Genomic DNA, 17,865 nt, shown 5'->3' on the forward strand with positions numbered 1-17,865 from the left:
ACATTAAAATGACTGCCCTCTTGACCAGACCACACCCATTTACTGAAATCATTCATCTGTCACTAACTATTGAGTTGAGACAACTTTTCTATTTTAGAGTCTCAAAACAAAAAAAAGTTCTCCCCACTAAATATATTGTAGAACTGTGATAGATAGAGATATATAAAATGTAAGGATTTCAGTTTATAGAGATAGGAATCATCTATATTTTGACAAGAAATGTACAAGTTTCTGATGAGCTATACTATGTGGCTAACAACATGTCAGTAAAGAGGTGTGGATGGGGTTGGTTGACACACTGATTTGGGGGTTGGTTAATTTTAAAAATAATTAATTTATGTATTTTACATGTTAAAACATAATGAATATAATGTAATATAATATAATGAACTAACTTATGTATGAAATAATTTTCTTTTAGAAGTCAAAATGGTCATAAAATATTTAAGAACAACGGAGAGAGGAAAGACTGTGTCAACCAGCCCCATCTGCACCTCTTTACTGACATGCCACATAGCATAGCTCATCAGAAACTTGTAAATTTCCTGTGAAAATATAGATGATTCCTATCTCTATAAACTGAAATCCTTACATTTTATATATCTCTATATCACAGTTCTACAATATATTTAGTGGGGAGAACTTTTTTTTTGTTTTGAGACTGCATTATTTCTGTTACACCTAATACTACAGATGCACACACACACCCCACACGTAGCCTACAAACTGCTGTTTAGTTCAAATAAATATACGATCTGTTTTGTTTTGAGTTTTATAGGAATAGCCGGCCTGGAGAAGTTTGTCTTCAGTGCCACGCATACACACACACGTACAAACTGTTGTTTAGTTCAATTAAATACAATCTATGGAGAAAATGGGCTGAAATTCTGTTGAATGTTTTTCTGTTTTGAATTAAATTCTCAAGTTTTTTACATTTGTCACCTCATTCTTTGTAACTATAGCATCTGTGCCAACCAACCCCATTGCATGTGCCATACTGGGGGCTGGTTGGCACAAGTGCACAACATGAATTAATGATGAATTTTAAAGGAAATAGGAATCATTCGAGAACATTAAATATATCTGTTGATTAGTTGAGATCATAACCTTTCAGTTGATACTGGTTAGACTATTTTCACATATAGCATGACTGAGAAATATGACAGAGAGTGAAAAGTGTGCCAACCAACCCCGCTCTCCCCTATATATATATATATATATATATATATATATATATATATATATATATATATATATATATATATATATATATATATATAAAATATAATTTTATATAAAAAAAATTATATAAATATTTTTGACACTAACCTGTACAGTATAATTGTCCTTACATGACTGTGCTAGTTTCATATCTTTCATATCACTGTGCATTCCTTCTCACATTAATAATTTCCTTCTCACATTAATGATTTAAACTCAAGTCAATATTTAATGTCCATTTATTTATGTATTTAGTAAGTAGCCTTATAATTATTGGGATAATGTTCAGTCAGCTGATCATTTTGCTACAATAAACACACAAACCCATGCACATTTTCCCTCATATGTTTTATAATCCAAATAATTTTAGTTCGTACTCTTGATTCTCAAGTGCAGAATTAAACTTAATTTTTTTTTAATGTAGTTGCTTTTGTCAAAGCATTTAATTTGTAAATATGAAGTTAAAATTCATTTGTAAAATGTGTGTGCTTTTAATGTTTTACTTTGTAAATCAAGGCCATTTTAAGTTCATTGTAAACGGCTCAACTTGTGTTAAAATATATGATGTACTTAACCAGGCAAACAACTCTAAGGGTCAATAAAGCACACTTTAGATTCAGTCTTCGTTGCTTTGGTCAGTTCTCTGGCCCATTGTCTACAGTTCTTTGTTGTGTGTGGTTTATCCATATATAAATTATCGCTATGACGAAATGCATTTGTCCTGTGTTAAGTTTGAAGATTTATTTCCATTTGTTTTCGAAAAACATTTTTATACGTACATACTGTGCATACGCAGTTGGAGGGACAGATATTTTAAGAAGGGTAGTATAAATTTTAGTGCTTGGTCAAGCCTAGTATGGCATTGAAAGCATTTATTACCATGTCAAGCTCCAGATTCAGTAGGAAATAATGTTTGGGGCAGGTAATACTTTCATTTGGCATAATAGCACTAGATTCTGTCTACTTTCTTCTTGTTGTCTGCTGACAGATTTTCAGATATGTTCACTTAGTGTTCTGCAAACTACTAGATGCCTCTCTATGTCTGCAGAGACACTGCCAGCTGTCCACTTGACTTAGTCCCTCTCTGACCCCGCTACACGCTAACCCATCTGCCACCAGGTTTATATGCATTTCCCTATTTACTACTAGCATGCACTCTTGTCGCTGTAGGGGAAAGTTAATAATGGAAAGCTATAAAGCAAGAACCAAGGCCAGTTCTATGAAAAATAAAACACTTTTCTTCCATTTGGTGACATTTATTTGAAAATGCCTCAGAGTAAAATATTTTTCACTGATTCTGGAAATGCTTCTATCCATAGGGGAGATTTCAACATTCCTTACTGGTAGAAGGGATCTTTATGATGAGAGTTTATGGCCAACTTCAAATATTTACAAGGGGAGTTATTGCCCAACACTGACATTTGCAAGCAGGTTTACTAGCTATTAAGAGAAAATGTTACTTGTTTTCAATTTTAAGTGTTTATAACCTTTGCCCTAGTGGGGTCACGTAAAACTAAATAGTATAAGATAATTTTGGAGACTAATATGCCAAAATTATGGCTTTATACAGTTTTGTCAAAAGTAAGTTTGAGGCACTACATATGTGTAATTCATTCCTTTTAATTATTAATGGAAGTAATTGATGGCAAATTACAGACACAGAAATACAATGATCAAATGGCAGAAAAGTTGCAAAATCTCAGTGAGATGAACAAAATATTGTACTTGATTGGAATAATGAAATCAAACATTAGCATTTGACATTAATTCTCAAAATATTTGGCTGAGGTTTTCAGTTATTTTTTAATTGAAAATCGAAGATGAGTCACCACAGTCTTTCAAGTGTCACAGATAGTTCACTCTGAAAAATAAAAAAGCAGAAATTATTACTTATAAGGACACAATACTTTCCCCAAAGTTTATAGTAATATACAATAAAGCATTATATATTCACACTATCGTTCAAAAAATTGTGGTCATATATCTTACTCTTGAACAAGTTAACTTTTATGTAGAATCAAAAGTGGCAGTGAAGATAGTTTATATTGTTACAAAGGTTCTTTTGAACTTTCTGTTCCTCAGAGTTTCCATAAAAATATTAGGCTAAGCAGCACAACTGCACAACTTTGATAATAAGAAATGTTACGTGAACACCAAATCAGCATTTTGAACGGTAGTGTGTAAATATATTGAGCATGTGCGCAAATGTAAATGTAGCTCAAACACTTATATAAGACCCAATCAAACTACAGCTGGTATTTTCACACAGATTCTGACAACATACCTAAGATCGTCAGCTGTGTGCTGCACTCAGCACGGCCTAAAGAGTTTTCTGCCACTACTTTGTATTCTCCGTTGTCTTTGGCACCAACTCTCAAGATAAGCATGGAACAGACGCCACAGGTGTTTGAAATGTAGTAGTTGGTGTTAGTGTTGAGGCTGACGTTGTTGCGGTACCAGGTAACGTGGGGTGTGGGGTCGCCTCTCACCGCGCAGCTCATGTAGCACTCATACTTTTCCGGGGTAGTGTGCATCTTCAGTGGAACGGTGAAAATGGGAGCGGAGTCAAAGTTGCAAGGTTTGGATGGGGCTAAGTTGAGGATGAACTTTTCTGCAGGAGACAGGAAAGCATACTAAATAGAACAAAGAATCTGAAGGAGTAGTTTTAATATTCTTTTTCGAGAGCAGACCAGAAGAGGTAGAAGCACCAGCGAGCTCACCTTTCTTCCTTATAATGCCCCATGTTTGGGACTCAGATGGTTCTGAGAGGCCTATGTCATTTTTGGCGTACACACGGAAGTTATATTCCCTTCCTGGCATGATGTTAACTGCTGTGAAGTTGTTGTTGAACAAGCGGTCAGCGACTGTCTGCCAGGTACGTTTGATGGAGTCCCGTTTCATCACCATATAGTGCAAGTGATTGTCTCGTTTCTCATCAGGAGAAGGATCCCAAGAAACTGTCAATGTGCCAGGGACATTTTCTTCCAGCTCCACTGGGCCAGGTGGCTTGGGATCATCTGCAAACATGCCAGGTATCCACAAAATCCATAATATTCCTCATTATTATCTTACAGATTTTGCCAAGAAGAATGTGTTCCTTGATAAACATGTTTTTTGGATGTCTAATAACAATAATGTAAACAGTCAGAGAGAAATTATTGATAAATTGTTGAATCCTTGGCCCTAAATCTAACCCTAAATTCTGATTGGCTGATGTTGTTCCAGGATGAACAAGTACTGTATGTTTATCCATTCTATGTGCATAATCACAGTAAGCAAATTAGATTTCAGTCCCGATGCACTTAGCTTTTCATATTATCTCTCACCCGTCACTCTGATCTCAACACTGAACGTCTCCTGACCCACTATGTTCTTGACAATGATGCTGTAGATCCCAGAATCAGAACGCTCAGCAGATGGAATCATGAGCTGGGATGTCCCATCTGTATTGCTCACGGTTACACGTTTGGACACAGGCATTCCATCTTTCAGCCAGATTATAGTTGGCATTGGGGATGCCTGCAAGTGAGATTTAATATTTTATTACATTTAGTAAGACATCTGAGGACAGGAAAATGTCTGTTTAGTAAGTACCACCATTTTGTTCTGTAGCATACCTCAAAGTTTATGTTGACCCGAACAGAATTTTCAGCTCTTACGACCATAAAGCTCTTCATTTTGCGATCGGTGAAATTTGGCCTTACTGAAAAAGAGATTTGGAGAGTATCAAATGAGAGAGTATCTAGGCAGGTGGAGCTGGGGGAGGTGGAAGTTTTGAGAGAAACTCTGCAGGACTATCTTACAGCAAACAAAGAACAAGAAGATTTTGCAAAGACTATTTAAATGTTGGGCAAGCAATCTCACTGGCTCATTGGCCAATTAGTTTGTGACATGCAGTAATGATGTGAATGCTTGCAGACTGCTTGTAGACCTATCAACCTCCACCCTCTAGAGTTTCATGACAGATTGTATTACTATTATAACTGTAAATTCAGTGATAAGCATCCAACCTTTTTACTGTACACATTATAAAAATATACTCATAATATTATACCAGGTGGGGGCATGGCAATGATGTAGTTGTCCAGATCTCGGGGTTCCCCGTCTCCTCCTTCATTGGTTGCAACCACTCTGACCCAGTACATAGCCATAGACTTGAGGCCAAGAATTGTATAGGAAGTTGAAATGAGTGGGTTGGAGTTGCAGCGACCCCACTCTGTGTTCTCAGCTGGCCTTAATTCCACAAAGTAACCTTTAGCTTCATCCTGGACACCTTTTCTTCCTTTGGTTTAGTCCAACTCAAAGACAAAGAGGAATAGGTGGAATCTGTGACCTTCAGGTCAATGACTTTACCAGGGGGTTCTGAAATCCCAAATTGAAGTACAAAAAGGTCATTGTGGGTCAGTTGCAGAATTATTAATATTTTCCGTGTTTGTTTTTTTTTTTTTGTGTGTGTGTGTGGTTTTATTCCAGCAGATTCTGAACATTTTATCTTGAACTATAGAAATACTTATAATGTGTTAATATGATAATTATTTGAGCGTCGACTTACTTTTAGGATCTCTGGCGATCACAAATTCAGAGGGTGTGCTTGGTTCTCCAGCACCAGAGAAGTTGATCGCTGACACACGGAATTCATATTCCATTCCTTCAACAACATCTTTCACATCATACTGTTTGCCTTAGGGAGGAAAATGAGTAAAATAATCTTAAGTAAAAGTCTAGCATGTTTTATAGAACTATGTGGCAGCACAAATATATTAGAACTTTGAGAGCAAAAAACAAACAAAAAAACAACAACCTTTGATTGGTTCATCAGGGGGGTTCACTTGACCCCATAAGTTGCTGCCCCGTTTGCGTTTCTCCATATTGTAGCCAACAATATTGGTTCCACCAGTGTTGGTAGGAGGTGACCATGCCAAAGTGATGCAGTTCTTGAAAGCACTGACCACTTTGGGTGTAGATGGTGGTCCGGGATATGCTGTAACAAATGAGTCCTTTTAATATATAACAGTTCCTGTAGAGCTGCATGATTTGGGGGGAAAAAATCGAATTGCGATTTTGTCTGATAAAAGTGTGATTGCGATTTAAAATGTGTTTTTAAAAAAATCCAGGTTTACTGTGCTTGTGTTTAGAGCTGAAAAATTTGGACAGAAATTTTTATTACATATCAATATGTCTTTAAAATACAACAATAATACTAATGATAATAATAATTATTAGTATTATTATTACCAATAAAAACAAATCTTAAACAATAAGAAATATTACTGTTTTAAAATATAACTGTAAAATAGAGTATTTAAGAAAAAATAATATAATTTGTTTTGCAGTACAGCTATAAAATTACAATACCAGTATTTATTTTGCCGAAAAAACACAAGAACTTAAACCTCCTCTTTGCTTAAAAAAGTTATTTATAAGCACTTCTCTTTACAAGTTTGGTAAGATGATTGGTGCATGTTGTGTTCCCAAATGTACTTTGTTAGTGACCCAAACTCGATGGATCATGAGCTGCTTGTAAACAGCTTCACTCTGAAACACACAGCATATAAATATCATCGCCTTTGCGATTTAATAATCGCAATTTCAGTTTAATTGTGATAATGGGTGTTTATTTACATTTTCAGTTAGATCTTAATGCTGTATTTAAGATACAAACATATGAAATCTCACCTTTGGTACCAGCCTGGATATCATTTGTCTCAAAAACATCACTGGTGCCATCTGCAGTCACGGCCCTGATGCGATAGCAGTACCTCCTTCCGTGGTCTACATCAGTGTCCTTGTAATGAGGCTCTCCTGGGATGTTTCCAATCTTCATCCAGGTGTTGCGTCCAATTTGGTTACGCTCCAAATAGTAGTTAATTATAGGAGAACCACCATCATCTTTTGGAGGCCTCCACTTGAAGTCCACACAGGATGCTGAGGCTTCTAATACTTCAACAGGTCCCATTGGGTTGGTGGGTTTATCTGAAGTACAGGAAAGAAAAAGTGGGTTCTTGTCTGTCTGTTTTTTAAAACAAATGTGTGAATTATGAATTGCTTTCGTCGTAACATTTAAAGTATGTTAGATGAACGTCCAGCTAAAACATATTAGAAAAAAATGTTCCGTGAACTATGTACTTCTATTAACGTTAATTGAAGAATGTTTGTTCATAACTTTGAGAAAACCTTACCAGAACGTTAGCTTCATGAGAATGTTCCCTGTTAGCTGGGTAAACAGAGCATTCTTCTTAATTACATTTTACATGATATTACATGGCCCTTCATTTACCAACCTAGAACGATGAGTCTTGAAAAGGCTTCAATTGTTCCAAACTCATTTTTGAGCTTCAGTTTTATTTCTCCACTGTCTTTGCGTTGACACTTCACAAGTAGAAGGCGACTGTGAATGGCTGATTTCTCAATCCTGATGTGATTATCCTCAAGCATCTCCTCACCCTCATTGTACCACTGCACTTTCATTGGCTCGCGACCCACAAAGTCCAGTTTGAAAGTTGCATTTTGGCCAGCCTTGATTATCACAGGCTCTGAGAATTTAGCTAAATCATCTTGATTCATCCTTGGTGGATCTGAAACACAATATACAATAGATTTTGATTGTAAAGTTTCTGACTTGTTTATCAAAAAAAGCACCTCCACAATTTACATTTATCAGTCAAGGATTAATAACAAATGTTAATTACCTTCCACGACCAATATGGCCTCAGTTTTACGTCCATCTGCCTCAAAGCGGTACTTTCCATTGTCGTCCTCTGTGCAGTTCAATACAACTAATTTATGGACTGCTCCATCTTTGATCATCTTCAGATCATCTGTGGCTGTTATCTATACAGATATTTCAAAAGAGTTTTTGCTTACTAGATAAAATCACTGCTTTAGATCTTGTCTAAATGAATTAAATTGATTTGTGTATTGGTAAGGTAGATAACTATTACATTGGAAATTTGGGCATTATAAACCTGTTCTTACCTCTTTTCCATCCTTATACCAAATGCCATCACACTTCTCACTGCTGAGCTTGCACACCATTTCAGCTGACTGACCAATGATGGCATGAACATCTGACAGCCCACTGATGAAGTGAACTCCCGGGTCTGGACAACAGTTTGATGATAAATATTTCAGCTTATATTGTAAGAAAAATGGTGCATTTACCAGATCTACAGAACACTGGCTTGGGACAATTAGAAAAAATCTCAAAACTAAATGAATTTTATTCCGTTTGGTTGTTGCATGTGCATTTTTCTGCTGATGCGCACAGAACACTTTCCTAAAATACTCTGAATGTGTTTCCAGCATTACTATTCATTTGTGAATCAAAAACATACTCAACGTCCAATTCCCGAGTTAATGACTCTTATGAGACGGCTCTTTTTAGTGAATCAAAAACATAAAGCCCAACCAGTGAAGTCTGATTCTTGAGCGAATGACTATCATGAGGAGCCTTTTCTATTTAGTGGATTAAAAACATACAGCATGGATAGAAGCCTGAATCCCGAGCTAATGATGATTCATTTGAGCTGGTTCTTTTTAGTGAGTCATAAATATACAGTGCAACCCGTATGTCCAGTTCTCAAGTGAATAACTCTTTTGAGCTCTTTCTATTTAGTGAATTAAAAGCATACACCATAGTTATGTCCGAAAGTGCATACTCTCTTGAGTAGGTACTTATTTTGAATAAGTAAAAGGGAAAGTGTGTGATCTTGGATGCAGCCTGTGCATCCAACTATTAAAGCCCGAATCTTGAGCTAATTTTTTTTTTTTTTTGGGTGTGAATTAACAACATTTTTGTATCGAAATGATTCCAGCATTTGGCAACAACATTTCTGTTTTTTGTAATACTTTCTTCCCCCAAATTCAAAAGAATCTGTATTGGAAGTGGTAAATGAGTATCTTACCGATAATGGTGTCTTGGATTAAGGGCCCAGTCCTCACTCTCTTCCTTGGCTCTTCGCTGGGTGTCTCTTCCTCTGCTGGAGGTGGAGCAACTTCCTCTGGTTTTGGTTGTTCCTTCTCCACCTCTGGTTGAGGTTCTGGCTCTTCTGCTACACCGTCAGAGTCTGGCTTGGGTTCTGGTTTGGGTTTAGCCTTTGGTTTTGGCTCGTCCAGCACTGCTTGTTTCTCTTCCTCTTTGGCAGCGGCGGCCTCAGCCTGAATCTGTTTTAGCTGCTCCATCCTCTCCTCACGCTCCTTCTGCAGTTTCTCCTGCTGCTCCGCTGCAATCTTGATCAGGTCTGCGCCTCCACCTCCTGCTTGAGTGGTTTTGCGTGCTGCCTTCTTGCCCCTCTGGTTTGGATCAGGGTCAGCTGTTCCAAGGACAGACCAACATAGCAAGGAGGTGTTAATATTCTAGTCATTGAGTGGAAAACTTGCTGGATGTGTGACAGTACACACGTCCAGCTCTCACTGGTATAATGTACATAAATGGTCATTTGAACAATGCAAGCAATCAGGTTTGTTTTTTTGCTCATTATTAATTTAGATTTGAAACATTTTATTTAAATGATCGATTTTGCTTTTTCAGAATGAATTATTTATTAGTGCTTGTCAAGTCGGTCCAATCAATAAACTATTGTGCAACTTAATCATTCACTCATTAGAATCTTTTGGCTATAATGTGAACAAAAGAACGATATCAAATCAATGAAGTTTATTTTAACTGGGAGTTAAATGTGCCAATTGCAAATAGCTCTTTATATATGCAAGGATCTGCACACGTTTTAACACGTTTATCAATTAATCTGATAAATGTAATATGGGTGATATCTGAATTTGATCTTACCCTCCACTATCAGCCAGGCGTTACAGGACTTCATTCCAGCCACAGCCGCATAGATACCTTTGTCCAATTGCATACAGTCCTTCACCACCAGTGTATGGATTAGCATGTCCTCAGAGACAGAGATGTCATACTTTTCACCATGTTCCAGTGGAACGTTCTTGCCTAACCAAGAGATCTTAGAGAGCGGAGCAGATAAGACACATTGAAACACGGCATCTTCTCTTTCCATAGCCTTCACTTCCTGAATCTTTACCAAGAAGTCTACCATTGGAACTGCAAAGGTAAAGACATAAAAACAAGTATTGGAAAGTGCAAATGAGATTTGAAAGCTACTGTGGTGATTTTAGTGTATAATGACTTAAATTTCAGGTTGTTTAGCATATAAGTCATGTCTTTTGTCATGTTATATCACTAATATTCACTTTCATTGTATATGAAAAAGAGCAGTTTAGGCATTCTTTAAAAATATTGTTTCACAGAAGAAATTCCTAAACATAATGAAAAAATATGAGGGTGAGTAAATGATGTCAGAATGTTAAACACATTAAAACATCTTTTTAATGTTAAACACTATATATGTATAGCTATATCTTTCTAAATAATTAAAGCTCACTTTTAAAGTCAGTGGAGAAGACATTGACTCCCTCAATATCGACTTGATACAATCCAGCATCTTCTGGATTCAAACCATTTACACTAAAGACGAATTTTCTGCCGACTTGGCGCAGACTATGCTTCTCATCTGTTTCAGTGTTAAATGGAACCATAACACCATCCTGTGAAACAAAATGCAGATGTTTTTTTTTTTTTTTTTTTTTCTTTCTTTCTGAAAATCTGTAAAATGAACTAAGATGTGTCTTATTTAACCTTGAAGAGGAAGATTCTGGCATTGGGATCTTTGAGAGCCATCTCAAATTCAAATTCGGCACATCCAGGCGTCTTGATTTCAATATGTCTCAGGTTGCTCAGGTGTTCAATGTACTGTTGGAGGTAAAGAAAGTTAAAAATATACTTACAAAACTTTCAAAAGATACCTCAGAGGCTAGACTTACAGAGGCATTTAGCACATGCACTTCTTGGGCAAAAATAGTAATAGAGACCGGTGAGGAATTTCACAAGTCGCGTTCATTTTCAAAGCCTGTGTATTTATATGTTAAAAATTATGACATTTGTTATTTTGTTTGATGGACTTTTTTAAAGAGGTGTGTGAGAATACTTTAACGATACATAATGATATTTCACTGTCCATTTGTAATGCACCTGCGACTGCTGCTCCTCTATTTCCCTTTTCTTCTCATTCAGTTTCTTCAACATCCAGCGGAAGTCAGTCACCCCATATTCAGTGCAGATGCGCTCGTAGTCTTTCTTATCAGCGCTCAACAACAGTTCCCAAAATTTCTCGTCTACTTCTCCATCTTTTCTCTTCTCCATTTTTTCAGCTCTATGGAAAAAAAAACCCAGACCATTAAAAAACAAAAAACAAAACAAAAGTTGTGCTAGAATCATCATTGGTATTATCAGCGAGAACTTACCGAGTCCTCAGGGTCTTTTTTAAATCAGCTGCTGCTTTTTGTTGTTGTTCTGAAAATAAATAGTTGCACAATTCATCTTTATTCTTTAGGAGAGGTTATATTTAAAATATTTGTATTATTCTTCAGTGATTCACCCAAGATTTGAATGCAAACAGACCTATGCGTTGTTCCTGCATTGCTTTGCTCTTCTTGAACCCAACTGGAAAAAAAAAAAAAAAAAAGATTCACTTGTTTTATTTATGCTTTCCACAAATTTCTCAGGTACAATTGGAAAATGTTTTTCTACTGACCTTCAATCACATTGAGTGTGACTGTGACCACAGCACGTCCATACTCATTATTTGCGAAACATTTGTACGTGTCTGCTTGATCAACTCCGACATTGGGCATCTATTAGACACAATTTTTTTTTTTTTTTTTATTAATAATACTGCATTGCTATTGGGTTTAATTAACAATGGCACAAAAGCAAATGCGAGTAAAAGCTGTTCTTTTAATACTCTAAGATTAAGTTAACTGGCACCTGTAATTGATGTTCTCCTGAGATTGGATCATACAAAACTGTATATCTTTCAGGATCAGAAATATCTCCATTGTTTCGAGCCCATGTCACAGTTGGTGTTGGATCTCCAGTGACGATGGCTTTGAAAAATGCAAACTTTCCTGTGAGAGGGTTTAACAAAGTTAGTTGAGTACTTCTAAAAAATATTTTCTTTTAGCATTAAAGATACTTTGAGCTGCTGTACTACACCTTCCTGAATAGTCAAGGCAATGGGTTTGCGGGAGAAATCAGGATGACTTTTTCCTGCTGGTATTTCCTGCACAAACTGTGTGATCATTACTCCTGGGACTTTAGAGCGCTTCTTAATGGCCACTGAGGAATCAAAAGAGAACAAAAAGTTAAAAGCTGTGATACTTTATACATTAAATCAATGGGTTTTGAAAAGGTTCTCAGTGAATTTTTTTTTTTTTTTTTTTTAAATCTACCTTGCCCAGGAGCAGTGGGTTCCTCTTCCTTACTTTTTGCAAACTTCATATTGACACGTGGGATTCAGAGAACTCCTGTGGGATGAGTAACATTAGTGATATAAAAAAAAAAAAAAATATATATATATATATATATATATATATATATATATATATATATAACCCACACACATTCTTTGTCTTTTTTTTTTTTTTTTTTTACTGTTCCTTATATTCTTTCAAACCTGACTTTCTTTATTCTGTAAAGGGAAAAAAAATAAGAAATTTTGAAGTGTAATCATTATAAATGAAAAAATAATCTTTTACTCAAAGAACTGCTGGGACAGGACCATTAAGTCAGTGGTTGAACTCAAGAATTGGATCACGGAGCAAATTGTTTTTTTGAGCTGGTTCTTTTCAATGAACCATTTGATTCGGTTCACAAGTCAGTCTGAATTATTTGTTCACAGATGGACTGATTTGTAAAATAATAGAACCATTAAACCTTGCTACATCAATGGTTCACAAGTTCAGCTCATTTGGGGTTGAAAACTATGAGTGAGTAATAAATTCAGTTTTGGTCACTTCAGATGTAGTCCCTAAGAATTGTATGGATATTTTTTGTGAAATGTATTTTGTGAAAAAAAAATGGGTTCGAAACAATGTAAATAATGACAGAATTTTCATTTTTCATTGTTCTTTACGTGTGCTAGATGAGGTTGACTCAGTATAATCTTTCAAGTTTGTGATTTGTTGTGAAATTAGGGCAAATTTCAAGAATTTGTTGCATTTGAAAAAAGTGCTATGTTGTTCTGATGAGAAATCCTGATGAATATTTGACTCCGATCATGTCTGTTCCCTGAGGTAGGGAGCATGGAGCTTAGCGGCAGGGTTAAGCTAAAAGCTTCTGTCAGCTTTTCTCTACAGCAACATGAACACTCCAGCTGTCTAGAATGTAATTCATGGGCCAGTCACAGGGAAAAAAAGCTGGCAACAGTGTCACTTACACCAATCCGCAACCTCAGGATTTAAGCAATATGTCTACTACAGGAATGTAATGCTGACACATTTTGAGTAAACTTCACATCTCCTTATGTCTCTATTAGATGGGTTTCTTGGAATGAAAGTAAAGACAATAATTGTGTCTGGAGGTGGTGGTTGTAAATTAGTGAGAGATGTGGCAATTATATCTTCCTTGGATTACAACTTGACTTTTTATCGACACGGGGTTTCTAGAGCTTCTGTTTGCCAGAAAGCCTTGTTAATTTTGTTTCTGGTGAACTGAATAGGTGGATGGGGTCATGTATATTGTATGAAAACCTAAATTGACATACTTGAAACTAGATTCAAAGATTTCAAAAGTGTCTCTATTTAAATTCATCAAATGCAATACTGTAGCTACATTGAACAGTGTTATTGAAAACAGCATGATAAAGATGCATCGAAATTGCTGCTTTCTATAGAGTAGTAATTTAAAGCAACAGTAAATTGAGGACTTCACTTCTCAATTAACACTATATGTGCCCACTGGTGAGTCAAGTAGCCCTGCATGTTTTTGTCTGTTATAGGTCACATACCTCATAAAACTATCCATCAAAACAACTCTGACGCACATTCTCATCTTAAATGCAGAGTGCATACATTTTTCTAGAGCTCTATTTCTCCTCAATCTCATGCGATAGTAATACTATTCCAAGATGTGTTTCATAACTGCTAGATTGAAAGGAAATGTTTCATAAATGATATGATTGGTTTTCCTTTAATATTTATGTGTAGATTTTATATATATATATATATATAGATATATATATATACATACATACATAGAGGCCGACAGAACACATTATAATCAAACTACTATAAATTATGTGTTGATATATAGTGTAAGCAGTACATCAAGATAAGTTTATCTGCAGACAGCTTCTTATCAGGGATAACCATATTTGTAGAGATGAAAAATAGCCATGCCTAGCAACTGAGACATATGATTGATTTATAAATATGCCCAAGGGAGGCCTAGAAAGGGTCTCGAGTCCTAAGACGTCAACCCCCAACTAATGGAAGTAAGGCTCCTCTTACTGCTCTGACAATTTTTTATGTCAGATTTTATGACTTATTGAATTATCTTTTCCCCTACCCAACTCTTAAGATTGCCTGGTATTTTTACAGGGATAAACCTGTGCATAAACAACATATTATATAACAGACATACATATATATATATATTTTTATCACATACACTATGCATTTATTAATTAATAGTCTATATTATGAAGATATTGTGGGTTGTTATTTGTTTTCTGAGTAATCCATAAATTCTGATCTATTTTCAGCATTTATTTTCCTTAACCCATTAAAAGTAATTGCACTCCAGTGTAATTGTCCAGCAATCTCAGAGTAGTAAAAATAAAATAATGGCATAAAATAAAGATTGTTTACATTTACAGATCAATGTAAGAGCTGCATGTCGCTCCAAACTGGAAAACAGATGGTGTAGCATCCTGTCATCATAAACTGATAATAGGAAACCACTTTGAAGGGAATACAGACCATCATGACAAAGTGTTTTGGCCCAACAGATGTCTCTCTTCATCTTACAAATTCTTTGATCTCAAGTGGGAATCTAACATTTTGCATCACGACTTGTGTTTAGAAATAACAATCACATTGTGAAATGATGAAAAAAAAAAAAAAAAAAAAAAAAAAAATATATATATATATATATATATATATATATATATATATATAAATCCTTTATGTGTAATTAATAATGAATTGTATTAATAATGAATGTTATAATACATTATATCTTTTCATAAATAATTGTAAAAAGTTCAAATGCATTATATTTGCAGATTCCTTGTTACATCTGAAATTGGTTGTCATGTCATAATGCATTATGCTTTCTTAAGGTGTTCAATGAATAGATGCATGTTATAATGTATTATAACTGTGGTTACATTTATGAGACCATACAATGGATTATAAGGTGCATTACAAGGCATAATTAATGCATTAAAATACTTTTATAAATTTAAGTGAAGTTTTTTACCCATTGGCTATAACAATCAATACACAGTAATGTACATGATGCCCCCCCCCCCCCCCCCCATTCAGTAAAGATGCTTTCCAATAAAGCAAAAAATCAATTCATAGTTATGGTCAGAGCAGGTTGTTATCTAATGATATGCAGGACCATCTTTAACACTTTAGGCAAGCCCAACCTGTGCTGATTGGCCAGGTGCATTACACTTTGTGTATAATCCTGGTATAATATAGCATAATAGTATAAATATTAAAGATCGCATTGGCTACTTACTTTGTGACTTGTGCCCAGTGCTCTTTGTTCAGCTTTGAGTGTTGACTTCACCTTTGCTACCCAACTTGAGATGGTCCTCAAAGGTGTCCTGTTGCTCCTTAGGGGTGTTGGCTAAGGGATAGGCTTACCCTTGAGTACTGATCAAAGACATGAGTGTGATGATCTGTGACTCCTCCCTTAGATATAGGATCAGGCTGGAGAATGAAGCTTAGAGGGTCTTATAAACTGTCCGCTGAAAAAGAAACTCCAGGAGCAAATGTGTGGCGCAGCAGTGACAGCGGAGGAAACAGCTTCCACATGATGTGAGAAAGGTAAGCTTGTGCTTCTCAGAATGATGTGTAGGAGCCTCGAATCTAATTCAAAAAATTGTGTATCATTTGGCATTATAATTGTGTACCATATTAGCATATGCTGCATACAATATAGGACAGTAGAACTAAAGCTAGTTTATATTGTCAAAATAAATTAGATCTCATTTGAAGTTTTAGATGAAAAAGCCATTGTTTTTGGAGAAAAATGATTCCTAATGATATAAATGGGTTGCATTAACTTTTAATTGGCCAAGACTGAAAATCCTGTGCTTGTTGGATAGGAGTTTAATGTTACAATGGTATGGTGAGGCCAGGGCGTTATGGCCCATATATGGATCAGAAGAGACAGAGAGGTCATAACTCATCATGATGTAGTGACCCTTAAGTGTGACATATGCACATGAGCACATACATAACTACGCCACAGGAGCACTGTACTGGTGTTACATTTGCTCGACACTGTCAGGCCATTTACAAAATTTAGTGGCAGTTAAATACTCCAAATATAACGAGGACAGCATGTTCAGGCTTTACTTTTTTAAGTGAGACTTTATGGTGTCATCAGCATGCGTTTATCTGGCTCTTCTGTATAGTATTTCTCTCTTTTTGAATAGATCAGAAAAACACGGCTCTTGAGAATTTTAAGACCATACGATCATGGAATAATAATAAAATTCTTGTGCTTTATGAATTCATATGCACCGTAATGGATTTATAATGATAAGTCACTTTGCAGGTACAATAACAGTCTGTACACAAGTGCACTGTTCAAAGAACCTGAATATTTTATTTATTTACACCAAACCATTTTTGTTGATAGAGCATATCTGAGAAGCAAAAGCTTCTTTTACATTTTAGCATTTCCATACAAGCAAAAAAAGGACTTTTTTTTTTTTTTTTTTTACTGTAATACAGTGTAATTGAATTTGTGAAAGAGCAGGGAACATACACAAAAGAAAAGAATAAATAAATTAATAAATTAAATAGCATACAAGAAAAATAACCCCCCCCCCCCCCCAAACCTGAGCTAAGCTGAAGTAAAATCATTGTCAAACAGGACTAGGACAGTATGGAGTATTAAGCATCAGCCATCCAAGAAGCACAACACATAGAGTTTTAGGTTTTTGTGCTATTAAACACAATAAGACTATATGTAGTTTTACCACATGCATTTGATTCTATCATTATTTGTCTAATAAGAACACGCAGGGCATAGCGTTTCCACAAGCCACATCTTTCTCCAAAAATATTCAATGCTGTTGTTCTACAAAGGGCCTAAAATCCAGAAAACAACATGATGATTTGCAAGATGTAAGTTTTGACATCTTCCACTCGCCATAGTTTTATTCTGAAAAACAAAGAAAATATGGTTAAGGTGTTACAGTAGATTCAATTTATTTATGTTATGTTTTGAAATGTTCTAAACTTACTGAATTTACTTTATGAGTAACTTTTATGAGTAAACATACTTACACATTTGAAATAGAAGTGTTAAAGTTATTCTTTTGTTTTCCAAAGATATATTTAGAATTATATTTAGAAACATTATACTGCATGTGGATAGTTAATGGTGCATTGATAGGATGTTTTGTAAAATTGGATTCAGAAGCAATTAGATGTTTTCATTTTGCCATTTAGTAACTTTTCTGATTGGCATATTCTGGGTCTTCCAAGAATGTTGCAGATCATGCAAGATCATTCTGTACTAGGATGGATCAACATCAGTTT

General features: G+C 35.5%; 2 protein-coding genes across 5 annotated transcripts in view; both read right to left on the bottom strand.

Annotated features, from left to right (window-relative positions):
- Positions 1 to 2,821: 2,821 nt before the first annotated feature.
- On the bottom strand, positions 2,822 to 15,958 carry LOC125273504 (immunoglobulin-like and fibronectin type III domain-containing protein 1). The gene is given in 25 exon segments (XM_048198944.1): positions 2,822 to 3,082; positions 3,506 to 3,832; positions 3,942 to 4,238; positions 4,548 to 4,740; positions 4,839 to 4,924; positions 5,276 to 5,497; positions 5,500 to 5,583; positions 5,774 to 5,902; positions 6,023 to 6,202; positions 6,898 to 7,194; positions 7,503 to 7,796; positions 7,911 to 8,052; positions 8,197 to 8,321; positions 9,126 to 9,533; positions 10,010 to 10,282; positions 10,623 to 10,785; positions 10,877 to 10,990; positions 11,270 to 11,450; positions 11,542 to 11,590; positions 11,699 to 11,740; positions 11,832 to 11,931; positions 12,065 to 12,204; positions 12,293 to 12,415; positions 12,529 to 12,603; positions 15,827 to 15,958. Coding segments are annotated over 24 exon segments (4,023 nt in total). The 5' UTR covers positions 12,578 to 12,603; positions 15,827 to 15,958; the 3' UTR covers positions 2,822 to 3,077.
- A 941-nt stretch (positions 15,959 to 16,899) lies between these two features.
- The window catches only part of LOC125273503 (immunoglobulin-like and fibronectin type III domain-containing protein 1), a 37,705-nt gene continuing 36,739 nt past the window's right edge, over positions 16,900 to 17,865 (bottom strand). For all 4 annotated transcript variants that reach the window (XM_048198941.1, XM_048198940.1, XM_048198942.1 and 1 more), the window contains one exon: positions 16,900 to 17,485. In XM_048198941.1, coding sequence (XP_048054898.1) covers positions 17,481 to 17,485 — 5 coding nt within the window. In that variant the 3' untranslated portion in view covers positions 16,900 to 17,480. The remainder of the gene's footprint in view (positions 17,486 to 17,865) is intronic.

Source organism: Megalobrama amblycephala, linkage group LG8, assembly GCF_018812025.1.
Source record: "Megalobrama amblycephala isolate DHTTF-2021 linkage group LG8, ASM1881202v1, whole genome shotgun sequence".
Lineage (NCBI taxonomy): Eukaryota > Metazoa > Chordata > Actinopteri > Cypriniformes > Xenocyprididae > Megalobrama > Megalobrama amblycephala.